Genomic DNA, 13,289 nt, shown 5'->3' with positions numbered 1-13,289 from the left:
GTCTTGCACTAGGATCTTGCTTCTGGACCTCTGGTAGTAAAAAGTTTTTTATATTTTTATATATTTTATTCCGATATTAGCAGCAACTTTTCTAGTGATTTGTAAGAGCATGTATCAGTTTGAGACACCCATACACTTTCATAGTAGTTTCGCCTACAAATCTAAAACTTGTCTAGGTTTTGAAATACCCTTTCCTATCTTCTCATATAAAAAACAAAACTATATAATATAATATAATATAATATAATATATATTGTAATGAGGTCACTTAAGGGCTCTTTCCTGCTTTTATGATGTTAAAGCAATGGAAATGAAAAGCCCTTGGGACAAAAAGATAAGTGCACTTCCACATCAATTGCAGATTCTTTGAAAATCGTGACCTATTTTTTTGACTTTTATGTTGCACATATATTCTTTATCAAGAGAACCGTACACCATGATTGACTCTAGTTTTAGTTTAGGGTTTATTTAATTATTATTATTATTTATTTATGAAGATGTTTAGAGTTGCATTAACTAAATGAAGCCTATTATGGTATCTGCCTTAAGCTCCATTCATTAATATTTAAATATCATTCATGGCATATGACATGTCTTAAATTTTTATTTGTTAATCAGCTGGCTTTTAGGCCATTAAGTATATATACTCTTTCCCTTTCTTCTCCTTAAAAAAAAAAATTAAATTCAAAAGAAATTTATAATATCAATTTTATTATTAAAATTTAAAGTTTATGCATCTAATGATGCATATGATACTAATGTTAACTTGAATTTTTTTTTTTAAAAAAAGAAGCTTGAATAATATATCATTATATACAACGTTAGATGTATTAACTTTAAATTATAACCATGAAATAGAAAGGATCCTTGTCCTCACTCTCTCTCAATACATCTTAGTTGAACATGACATTTTTTTGAGGGTAACATAATATTTATAAATTCTGCGTATAATTACCACCCGGCTAACAATTTAAAATTAGGGCTGGTTCAATAGATTTTAGTTCTAAGGTGACAAATTTAAGTGGGGCTTTATTTATATGTAAATATAAAATAAATAGTTTTAAAAATTTAATTCCTTTTATGTATAATTTTAAGTTCTAAGGTGACATATAATTCTTTTTATGTATAGTATAATTTGCATATAACAAAATTTACTTTATTTTAAAAATTATGTTAATAAATGAACTTAGCAAATACGTTAGTTTTAATTTTATTAGTTTAGTTAATTTTTTAGAGGTGCCATTATTCCATTGCTCTTTCTTTCCCTCTAAAGTTTCAATATATATATATATATATTTTTATTGACATGTCCATCAAAGGGAAAGGGGAGGTGGATTCGAACTAGTGAGACCTTCGCTTCATGAAGCGTGGTCCAGAACCGATTGAGGTACCCCTTGAGGACTAAAGTTTCAATATCTTAGTATTCAATTCTTTGAGATTATTTTGTTTTACCATAATTGGAGCCTGACTATCATCTTTATCATAATTAGGGCCTTAAATTGTTTTTTAATAAAATGAAACTTGTTATATTATTACCATTTGGGACCTTATTTCATTGAGATCCTTAGGGCTTGTTTATAACCCTTCGGGAGAAATCTCTACGTGGGTTTACTCTACTAAGAAACAATTTGATTTAGTTGCTAGTATCCATGCCACAATGATTTTATTTTTTTGGATAATCATAATGGCCGTAGCTAGACGAAATTAAGTTTATAATTGAGTTCATTCTCCATATTTTGTGCTCATGTAGATTTTTGCTTTTTGAACGTTCGGACTGAGTTGCAAATTCTTGCAAAACAAGGGAAGAACCACCGGCGTGGTATCAGCCGAGATGCCTGCGAAAAAGCTTCTAATGGTTAAGTCAATATAAAGGATTCTTGGTGGTTTACAAAGTGAAATATACTTGATTGATCGATTGCCAGCTATTTTTGGTTTACAAGAGGAGTCCATACAAGCATAATGCAAAGGAGTATATTAAACCTCCTAATCCATCTTGGAGTTCTCTAACTCTTACGATATGAGAATAGGTGAAAAGCTTCCATTTAATCCAAACACCATAAACAACACTATCAATTGTGTTGGGGGCAAAGAGATCTTTATATCACTGGGTGGGAAGTCCAGCTCGTTTTTACCTGAATCAATTTTTTCTTAGTAGACAAACACGAAAATGTCCAAAAATCAGGTAGCCCTAACAACTATCATGATTCATGACATGAATTTTTGCTAATTTACTGCTATTAGTATGCATTAATAGTCCATGACCAACGGAAGAGGATCCTCTCCAGTTCAAATAAACTGGAGATGATCCAGTTAGTTATATTTGAAAAGTATTTTTATCTTTTTACTTTTTGATAAAACAAAATTACCATTTTCGATATAACTAATTAAATTTTCTCTAATTCAAATGAACTATCCAGAGGATCCTAATACATGACTATAACATTAAGCTGCAATTCATCTCTAAATGGTCCCTAATCAATTTAAATAAACTATTTCAAGAGGCCAATTGTCCCACAAAAAAGCACTCATAACAAAACTGTAGAAAATGAAAAAGATAAAGACATATAAAACTTTGGTCATGTGGGAGAAGCAGGACAGTTGACACAAAATCTGAAGTAGGAGGTCGGAAGAGAAGAGAACAATAAACTCTACTTGTAAGAATTGAAGAAGCTGACAGTGTCCTTGAGTGCCCGGACAAAATCGTCAACATCCTCTTTAACGTTATAGAAGTGGAGGCTAGCACGTGCACTTGCACTGACTCCTAAACTGCGATGAAGGGGTTGGGCACAATGGTGACCTGATCTGATAGCCACTCCATGCTGAAACTAGATATGTTAGTTCGCATTCCAATCTAATTTTCCTCTCTACAACAGTTAAAACAGTTTGTCTAGAAGTTTTTAAAAGGATTCTTGAATCTTCGATAGTTGTTTATAAGAAAACTGATATTGATTAAGCATAAGCACTGCAAATCTACTCCCATACCTGTTGGTCAAGAAATGTTGCAATATCTGTAGGATGAATGTTATCGACATTGAAAGAGCAGAGGGCGGCACGGTTGATACTTCCTGAAGGTACTGGGCCATAGATGCGAATATTGGGGACAGCACGAAGGCTTTCATGCAGATAGTTAGCCAGTTCCAACTGTAAAGTAAAATTGCAAACAATACCACCCAATATTATATAAACATAACAAAGATTATTTTTGTTCTATCTGGCGCATGCTTGAAGCTGAGTTATCATTAGAATTATGTATATGTTCCAACAGCTTCTAGAACCAACAGATGTAGGTTACACTACATCTTATGCGGATTCCATTCAAAAACATGATTTTTCACGTATTTTTACTCATTAAGGCATGCATGCGTCCTATTTTCTCATCATAAAATAAGAGATAAATATGGCACAAAAATTCAACTCACCTCATAATCATGTATGTTTTGCATGCCAATTCCAGATAAATAATCAATTGCTGCTCCCAACCCAATTGCTTCCCCGATTGCAGGTGTTCCAGCCTCAAATCTAATTCAATTAAAGAATAGATTATACAACAGAGATAGGCTATATGGAGAATGAGAAGGCAACAAAGAAAGAGACTTGAGGTTTTGAGAAGTTAAGACTAGGGTATGTTATCTATTACAAAATATGGCGCCCTATATGAAGCCCATGGGCAAGCTAATGTTTGCTTACCAAGTCCATATAGTTAGAATAAACAGGCAAAAACACCATTCAAACTGATAAGAGTATAAGAGATTAAAGAACAAAGTGACCATCTCCACCTCCCAATCATGCACGGATATGATGAAAGTGATATTCCAATGAAAGGTGCTGTTAGAAAGCAGCATATGGAAAGGAAACCCAAATTTCACAATGATCAATTTTTCAATGACAAATTAGAGACCACTAAAGCACTAATGGACAAGATAAAGGAGGCATCTCTAGGACCTATAATGTCTTATAACAGCTATTAATAACAGCAAAACTTTAACATCATCATTGTATTTCAAAACTTACAAAAGAATAAAGGGCGATCTATCAATTGCTTAGTAGTTGAGGGGAAATGTGAATCAGATGAAAATATTAAAGCAATAAGTACATATAATCAAAGGGAAGCATGCTAAAAATGACAAGAGAAATGTGGGGGGATTTAGTTTTTTTTTTTTTCCTGGGAAACAAGTCTCCACACACTACCTTGCTCTTTGCCATGGGCTTCATAAGCATATTCCCTCATGTTTCTAAATGTATTTCCCACCATGTATCGTATTAAGTGGTTACTGGTACACATTCGCTAAGCAAATGGATTTCACCAAAGACCTCAATTTTGAAGGAAAGCTCAAGCTATCTACTACATAATTTTTAGCCTTGGTGAAATTGCAAGTGGGATCTTGCACAAGGTACCAACTTAAACACACACATGCACTTGATGCAAGCATGTGAATTTGGTCAAGATGTAAATAAGCTCACAAACCTAGATGGAGGTTCGGCATAAGTGGAATGATCCAGATAGACGTCAGAGATCATTTCTCCACCACCTAGAAAGAGAAAAACAATAGGATCAGTTTCAAGTTATACCAATTTATATAAAATCTCTTTTTTCTTTGGGGGGTGGGGGGCGCTGTTGGTTGTTGTTGGGTGATATAAAGAACTTTTGGAGGACAAGAATTGAAATTTTAGGTGGATGAGATTTAACTTACCTAGAAACGGAGGCATGGCGGACAATAGCTCACTCTTTCCATATAAGAATCCAATGCCTGTAGGCCCACACATCTGAAGAATGTTTATTTCTTAAATTTATTATACTCAGCTATAAGGCTAAGAACTCGCATGTAAGGCAGTACACTAACCTTGTGAGAAGATGCAACAAGAAAATCAACATCAAGGCTCTGTACATTGACGGCCATGTGTGGAACACTCTGACAGGCATCCAAGAGCACTTTTGCCCCAACATCATGAGCCCAATGTGCAATCTCTTCAATAGGAAGCACAGAAGCTACAGAAAAATGAATATGGGATTTACTTGTTTCTCTAAATCAGTATCCTAAAAGTGGCAAGCAATTAATTGCATAAAGAAATAAAATCCTACTACAAACAAATAGAGAAAACAGTGAAAAAATAATCATTTGAATAAACCAATGAGATCAACTCGTTAGTATTCAGTAGAAATAAGCAATCATGCACAACAAATGGCTATGTAAAAACTAACATTGGGTAGTCCAATAAGAAAAACCTTACGGCATAATTGAATTTGTTCTCTAAGAAGAGTTTTCTGTTTTCAGAACAAAAAAACTGAGTATTCTGTTTGGGTTGGTGTTTTTGTTTTCAGATTTGTGAAAACTGTTAACTTTTTTTTTTTTGAAACAGTGAAACTGTAAGTTGAAATGATTGTTCTTGAGAACATCAAAATGATGTTTCTTGAAATCGTTTTCTATTTTTAGTTTAGGAAAAACAAAACCATCAAGAATTATTTGTGAGCTCTCGTACTGTTTAATTTTTTTTTCACCAAATGCAATTTTAACTCTAATTAATCTAGAGACAGGGAGCACATCTAAAGTGGTGGGAACAGTGGTAGACGAGTTAGGGCTGACTAAAAAGGATTAGGATTCAAAGATTGAATAGTGGTTGGATATGGGAAACTATGGCTGGTTTGATTGGCTATTTGGTAGGGAAATATATGGTGTTTTAGGCTTTCCATAGATAAGAAGGGCCAAATTTGGGGTTGCAAAAGAGAGAAGACAATATAAAAGCTTGTGACTGTTTTGGTTCTGTTCAAATCTATAATCTGAGTACATTGAGCACAGTTATATATGAGGAGTCTTTTATATTAGTAGCATGAGGACTCCTAAATTGACTAATAAACTGAAGAGCTAATAAAACCGAAAATAAAGATTAACTGGAACTCAAAAAAATCAAACTGAAGGACATTTAGAAACTCCTAGAAAATTTTAGACTCCGCTCACTAAACAAAGTGCCCTATATTTGCAGGAGTTACAAAAATTACAGATCTGCCCCTCATTACAAAGTAGCCGTAACTTATGAAATAGTAACCCAAATAAAGAAACTATTTTAATCTTTAACCCGTGATGACTTTACCTTCAAAACCATAGAAGACTTCGCCCAATTTGATGTTGTGTGGCATTCACTATAAATCTTGGAATTCACAAAGTTACCGAGAACCAATAAATCAATCTTTCTATGGCTGCACCACAGGAAGCCTATGCTAAACTTATGTGGTGGGCATAGTCATATTCATGGTCATTCCTCTTAAGTAAGATGGAATGGATGACAATTATTTTGGTTGAGCCCATGAGTCTCAAGGATGTAGTATGTCCTCATTTTCCCCTGCTAAAGAAGTCTTTCAATATATTTCCACTCCTTTGCTAATAAAATCTATCATAAGTTAAAAGCCAAAGGAAAAAAATTATTCTTTTACAAATTACTTATTACTCCTTAAGAAACCACTCAAGCACGTTGCAACACCATGACAAAGCCAAGCTATGCAATCTATATTAGCCTATTCCTGTTGTGCTGTAATTTAGGGGCATGATATACCATTTTACTTTTAAAAGGGAAGACAATTTCTACTAACTAGAGTTTCTCTTGTATACTTCCAATGTACTTGGGTTGCACCTTTTGCGCCTTATAATGAATTGTTTACTTGATTTTTTTTTTTTTTTACCCCAAAAAAAAAAAAGTGAAGACAATCTGCTTTCACTTGAGGTCAACTAAATCACCTTGTCATAGCCTACAACCCTTAAACACGATTTCACCAATATATCAAAATGCTTATCACAGGCCAGTTTTAGATATTATATGCACATTAAACAAAAAACCGATGAATAAACGAACTACTAAAGTTATGCTCATTTATTACTCATACTAATCAGAAGTTGAACTAGTTTGTGATTATGCTTTTATATCCGCAAACAGCCAAAATCCAATGAGGGCATACATGTTGCATTAATATGCATCGAGAAGACGAGCATTAAACATGGTTTGAACTGCACGACAGCATAAATCCAGTAGTATCTCTCACGAAAGATCAAGAGATAAAGGAAACCCAGCCACTAAAAGTTCTCATACAATCAACAATGTTAATTACCAGCATAACAATTAAAATAAATTTATGAGCCTCAACTTGAATATCAATAAGGAAACATAGACGTCTAAAGTGAAGAGACTCAAGACAGGAACATACCTAGCATGTTTGAAACATGATGAACAGCTACAATTTTTGTCTTCCTTGAAATCATTTGCTTTAGGTTGCCTATATCTGGAGCTCCATTTTCATTTAAAGTAACATATTTCAAAATAGCACCAGTCTTTTGAGCTACAAGTTGCCAAGGAACAATGTTGCTGTGGTGCTCAGCAATTGTAAGTATTACCTGACAGAAAAATAATATTGTGCAAGGGCACAAAGTAAAACATCTGGAAGGATATTCATTTTAAGTTTGTTTATTATTTGTTCCCTTATTTTTCAAAGAAAATTAAAATAATAACGTTGCTGAATCCTGCACAACTACTTCAAACAGAAGCTGACATAAGATGAGGTAAGTAAATTGAAATTTTATTCTCGACCCTGGATTGAGAAATAAAAAACACATTCTTTGTTCCTTAAGAAGAAATAGAAACAATACCCATAGTGATAATATGATCAAAGGTAATGGCAGACAGGAGATGATTATTCAGACAAGAGATGTGGACTAGTTTAGCCTAGCACCATGAAATATCACCCACTGTATCTAGATTTTAAGTTCAATAATTTATTTTTCCCTCTTTCTCTCCACTCCGACTAATACACCTGCTCGGCTTGATGTTGCAATACCCCAAACCTACAATAGCTTATGCCCCTGTTCGTTTCAATTCAAGGCTTGTATTTCATACATTTTGTGACAACTTTATAATTGTTCTTTTCTCCCTACAAATGTCAGGAACTGCTAAATCTTATCTTCAAACCTATGGAAAGCCCATGAATCACAAAATTGTGCAAGTTCTGTGTGGTGGAACAGTGTATTGTGCTTGTAATCTTTGTCTATTTCTCAGTAACCACTGGATACAGAGAATTGAAGAAAACAAGATGAAGAGAACTGAAGTAGGAAATGGTGCCAAGTGCAGCCAGTCACCGAAATCATTGGCTGCAGGCAGCGCGGAGCTCGGAAATGAACAAGATTAAAGATTCAACCTTGCTTGACAGTTGTATTTTCCTACTTCTTTCCTATTTCGCTATGCAATATTCACCACCAAAGTGAATTTTAAATATACAAGATACATCATTTTCCTTAATCTATGTAACACCAAAATAGGTTAAATTCATTTTCACCATAGGATAAGAAATAAAAACAACACATAAAGCTAAATGTGAGAGAAGTAGCATAAGCACACCTCATCTTCAGGTTTTAAATTCAACAGGCCCCAGGAATAAGCCACCAGATTGATGGCCTCAGTAGCGTTCTTCGTGAAAACAATCTCTCTAGCGTCGGACGCATTGATAAAAGCTGCCACCTTCTTCCTTGCCAACTCGTACTCATCCGTCGCCTTTGCACTTTACACAGAAGACCCGGTAAGCGACTTGTATTATTTAAAACCGACAAGATAAAAAAAAAAATAAATAAATAAAAAAAAAAAAAAAAGGCACTCTAAAATCACAAGTACAACATTGACAACACCATGTACCAAAAACATAAAGACATGATGAAAAATCTCACTGAAGGCTTTCCCTCTAATAATATCAATCTCATTTTAAATACTTATCACAAGGTAAAAAAAAGAGGGAAATTTGAGTTTCGCTTAACAGACAAAGTACCTTAAGAAATGAATCCCACGGTGCACATTAGAGTTGTAAGATTCATAATAATTTTGCAAAGTCTTCAACACAGCAGTCGGCTTCTGAGAAGTTGCGGCATTGTCCAAGTACACAAGTTTTGAGCCATTCACTTCCTTGAAAAAAAAATTAAAAACACAAAAAAATAAAGTTAAGGCCGGTAACTCTGTGTCATGTAAAAACCACAAATAAAATGCACCGAATATAAGCAAGAACTCTATCGCATGTTCAATCCAACTACCGCGAAGAATCAATACTAGAAACACAAAATAGACCATCTGAACAGCATTATAGTGAGTGAATAGTATATATTTTGTACAGTCAATAGGACCTCAGGTTGATCATAATTCTAACAATTCATTTCCGACCAAAAGAAATTACGCTTTCAACTCAAACAATTGAAAACAGAGACGAACAAGGTCCAGGGGCGGGACTAGAATTGGCAAAACTAAAGAGTTGAACAAGAATCACAGAGCTTCAAATTCTCATGATTATCCTTTCGAACTTCAAACAAAGTTGAAAAAGAATCGGCGTGAAAACCTGGTGGAGGATGGGGAAATCGGGCCGGGTCCTGTGACCGAGATCCTGGTCGCCTTCTCGGTCTGCCGAAGCCGAAACGGAAAGGGAAGAGGAAGACCTGCGGAGCCCGACCCGAAAAGTCGCGGTGCCCCGAGCGGTGTAGAAGCTAGGGTTTATGGTTTTGAAAGAAGGAAGTTTATGAATAGCGGTTTCCATGGCGGAAGAGAACAGCTGCAGAGGAGTTGGTGGCATGCGAGTGAGGAGTCGCTCGTTTGCAATTTATCATCAACGAGAGGCTGAGCTCAGGATTGGGCGCCACGTCAATTTCTAGCATTTTAGTGGTAAACTTTGGATTTTTTACAAAATATAATTTTAGTGTGCATACCTTAGACTTAGGTTTTTCATCAGCTTTATAGAGGTTGTCCTAATAGCATATCTAAAAGAATAGCTAAATCTTTAATAATAGTCAAATCTGACTATTATGGGTGTTTTTTCGTCTCCAGCAGACTACGCAACTTAACTTTTTTTCATAATAGTAAATAAGGCAAATAGGCCAATTAGGTCTTTATTGGTTGGGGCACCCTCAGATATGGCCTCCTTAGCTAGCGATGCTAATCGAGGATCTATGTCTTCTTGGCAATAAACCATCGGTTGAGAGGTTGTTGGTTCGTTAGGTCCTTAGGTGGCTACCGGCTCCTGAGGGGTTAGATGGTAGTAGAACCTCAGAATGGCGATTTGCGTATCAAACCCCGCCACTAATAAATCTCCAACTGATATGATGCTTGGCATGTCTTGCGAGCAAGCACGCCTCTAATGGGTTTGATAGTATCTTGGGCACCGCTTGGCAAACCATCTTCCGCTTAACATCTTATTTTACTTTTATATCACATCAATCATGAGTAATTCTAAAAAAAAATTTTGTGTCACTTTAAAAATAAAGTGTCTTTTAAAATTACCATTTGATCAAAATCCAATAATGATTAATCACAAGCTTAATTGTGATTTTAAGAGTCACGTCATTATTGAAGGGACATAAGAAAGACTTGTAGCATGACTCCATCAATCACTTCTTATTACTACTCACATTAAAAATTCACCAAAAAAAAAAAAAATTACCAAACACACCCTTCCCCGCCGGGGGGTCCCATGGTTTAGAGGTATTTATCATTCATATATATATCATCAACGAGAAATGCTAAAGATCAATATTTTTTTTCATATTTGACTTATATCAACAAATCTCAACCATTAGATTTGTCGGTATATTCTAAATATAGAGAATTTACTGGCCCTTATATATATAACTTCTATGGATTTTTTTTAAAAAAATCCATAGAAGTTATATTAATTGCTCTATGGAAATGCCATGCTTTTTTGTCAATGCAAATATCACCGCTTTCATAATATATTGTGAATATCCGATGATCTTCCTTGACATGTTCTTATACGTACATTGCACTTTTGACTTTTGGGAAGAATCATATATTAATTGCAAAAAAAAAAAATCTAAAGTTAAGGACATTGCCATAAGCCACACAATTCTACACAAATCTTTTCTACTAGGAAGTGCTCCTCTCTTATATATATACATATATATATTCCAATGGTTCAACCCTTATAAATTATTTCTGCATTTAACCTCTAAATAAGATTTTTTTTAGTGTGCAAGAAAATAATCGATGTCTAAAAGTTGTATGAGAAACATTATGTTGGTGATGATGATGATGATGATTGTCCTCACAATGTTTGAAATCCATGCCTCTTCACAGCCTATTGTCAGCATTCATTTTCCCCATCATTTTGATAATGGTCATGGCTATGAATGCTTTGAAATCACACGTGAAAAATGTAAAGAAACACCAAATACCCTTGAATTTCAGGAGTGTTTTTATCTCTAATTTTTTCAATGCATTTATAAAAGCCCGAGTAAAATTCCAATCTTGGAGCTTTATGCTATTGCAGTATGCTACGTAAACTCTTGTTACAAACTTCCCATGGTAACTCGTGGCATCAAAAGTGTGTATTGTTTATTAAACTGTTATGAAAAGCATGTCAAGGAGTATTGAGATTGGTAAGAGTTCTTGACAAATTTTGACAAATCTCTTAAATTCTTTTGAAAAATAATAAATATTTTCTTAGGTTATGTCTCCTTGGTTGTAATTGAAAGGCTTTTATTTAATGGTGGTCGCTATCTACCAAACTTCAAAAAAAAAAAAAAAAAAAAAAAACATATATACAAAAAAATAATTTTCTTTAATTCATTAATTTAAACCCCCCATTAAATTATTTATGTTGAATAATGCTACAAAGAGATTTTTCTCATAAATCATGTAATCATGCATGGTCAGTTTCATTCTTCCTTTTTCAATACTTTTCATGTTTCTTACAAACCATAAAATCATGTTTTAAAATTAAAATTAAAAAAAAAAAAAAAAAAAAAAAATTCATTTTAGGACAAATGATGGTTAGTTTAACATTCTTTTTTTTAGGGGTATCAAAAAATACTGAGAAACTGGGGAACCGGTTCTGGTTCCGGTTGAAAAAAACTGGTAACCGGGTGCATATATATATATATATATATATATTGCTTTTATTTTTACTTTTTAGTTTTTAGTTTAGATTTAACACTTCACATTTCACAATTTCACAACTTGTTGTAGTAAGGGGATATTTCTTGTGGTTTGTTTAAATACTTGTTTTTATTTTCTTTAGGTTTGTTGTTATTGTGAGGAGATATCTCTTTTTGTTGTTAGTTTGTTTACATATATTATGTATTAGGTAAGCTTTTAAAATAATTTTATGGTATTTTAAAAAATTGGATTTTTATTTTTAATGCCCATCGAGGTAAAAACATTGATTTTTTAGGATTTTTGTGCTTTTTTAGGTTTTTTTTTTTTTTTTTTTGGAACAATCACAACAAAACCCAGTTTATTGGGACAAAAAGGCTAATAGATTTTTTATTTTATTTTATTTTTTTTTTTAAAAAAAAGGGCCAACTGTGTGCAAAAAAATGGCCTTATTTTAGGCCCAATACCTAAAATAAGCCCAAAATACAATTTTTTTTTAAAGGAAAAATTACACTTTACCCCCTAAAGTTGGTAGCGATTTTTTATTCGACCTACAAAGTTTTAATTTTTGCAATCCACCCCCACAAAGTTTCAATTTTTTTTTTCAATTCAGCCATTCCGTCAGTTAAAGCCGCTATGACTGACGGAACAGTAATCATGTGTGATCACTTATGGCCTTTTCGTACCCAAAATGCCCTCCATCCCAACAGACTCTCACTCCTCTGTTTGCCGACAACGACCCAGCTCTCAGCTCTGATTTCCACTCCACCTCTTCGTGCACGAAAGCTAGGATGTAACTGTCATCCTCTTTCTCCGAACTGGGGCTACTTGGAAGGAACATAGGCTCACCGTCATTCCTCTGTTCTCCATAGATGTGCTTCCTTAGCTCTCCAGTGAAAATGTCTACTTTGGCGAAACCCAATACTTTTGGCCACGCTACTTTAGCGACGGCAAGGGCTGGGTTCTGGGTGAGGAGGAGCGCGCTGCTGAGAACGTCTACATCAAGGTCTTCTATTGTTTTCTGTTTGTTTGGTGAGAAAATGAAGAAAGCGCTAGAAAGAAAAAAAAAAAAATCGGAGAAGTAAAGAAATTAAATCGATTATAGTCAAGTCCAATCGATTAAATCGATTCTAGTCCACCAGTGAATTAAATCAATTACAGTCTACCAATCAAAAAAACATGGACAAATTTATGTTGATTTAATTAAATCGATTCCATTTTTTTTTTCCATCAACCAATCAAAGCGATTCTAGTCCAACATATTAAGCGGACGTCTGTTTGGATGCTAAGAAAACTTGGAGAAGTGAAGAAATTTTGATATTAAATGCTTACTTAAAAAATAAAAATAAAATAAAAAAAATAAAAAAATCTGAACTGCTTTGAACATC

The 13,289-nt window shown here is 34.1% G+C and overlaps 1 protein-coding gene across 2 annotated transcripts; it reads right to left on the bottom strand.

The window, feature by feature from the left end:
* Positions 1-2,368: 2,368 nt before the first annotated feature.
* Positions 2,369-9,689, bottom strand: CPNIFS (chloroplastic NIFS-like cysteine desulfurase). Of its 2 annotated transcripts, none has more exons than XM_088519047.1 (10): positions 9,356-9,689; positions 8,798-8,931; positions 8,377-8,536; positions 7,193-7,379; positions 4,842-4,987; positions 4,692-4,764; positions 4,466-4,529; positions 3,420-3,519; positions 2,983-3,141; positions 2,369-2,825 (listed from the first exon to the last, which is right to left on the bottom strand). In XM_088519047.1, the coding sequence occupies exons 1-10, from the start codon at positions 9,584-9,586 to the stop codon at positions 2,649-2,651; spliced, it is 1,431 nt and encodes a 476-aa protein (XP_088375173.1). In that variant the 5' UTR covers positions 9,587-9,689; the 3' UTR covers positions 2,369-2,648. The 2 variants fall into 2 exon arrangements, with proteins under 2 accessions (XP_088375173.1, XP_059429051.2); XM_059573068.2 differs by having other exon boundaries at positions 2,369-2,819; positions 9,356-9,686.
* Between the last annotated feature and the right edge of the window lie 3,600 nt (positions 9,690-13,289).

This window comes from Corylus avellana, chromosome 8, assembly GCF_965113065.1.
Source record: "Corylus avellana chromosome 8, dhCorAvel1.hap1.2, whole genome shotgun sequence".
Lineage (NCBI taxonomy): Eukaryota > Viridiplantae > Streptophyta > Magnoliopsida > Fagales > Betulaceae > Corylus > Corylus avellana.
The sequence above is the reverse complement of the archived record's forward strand: the minus strand, read 5'-3'. Positions and strand labels throughout refer to the sequence as shown.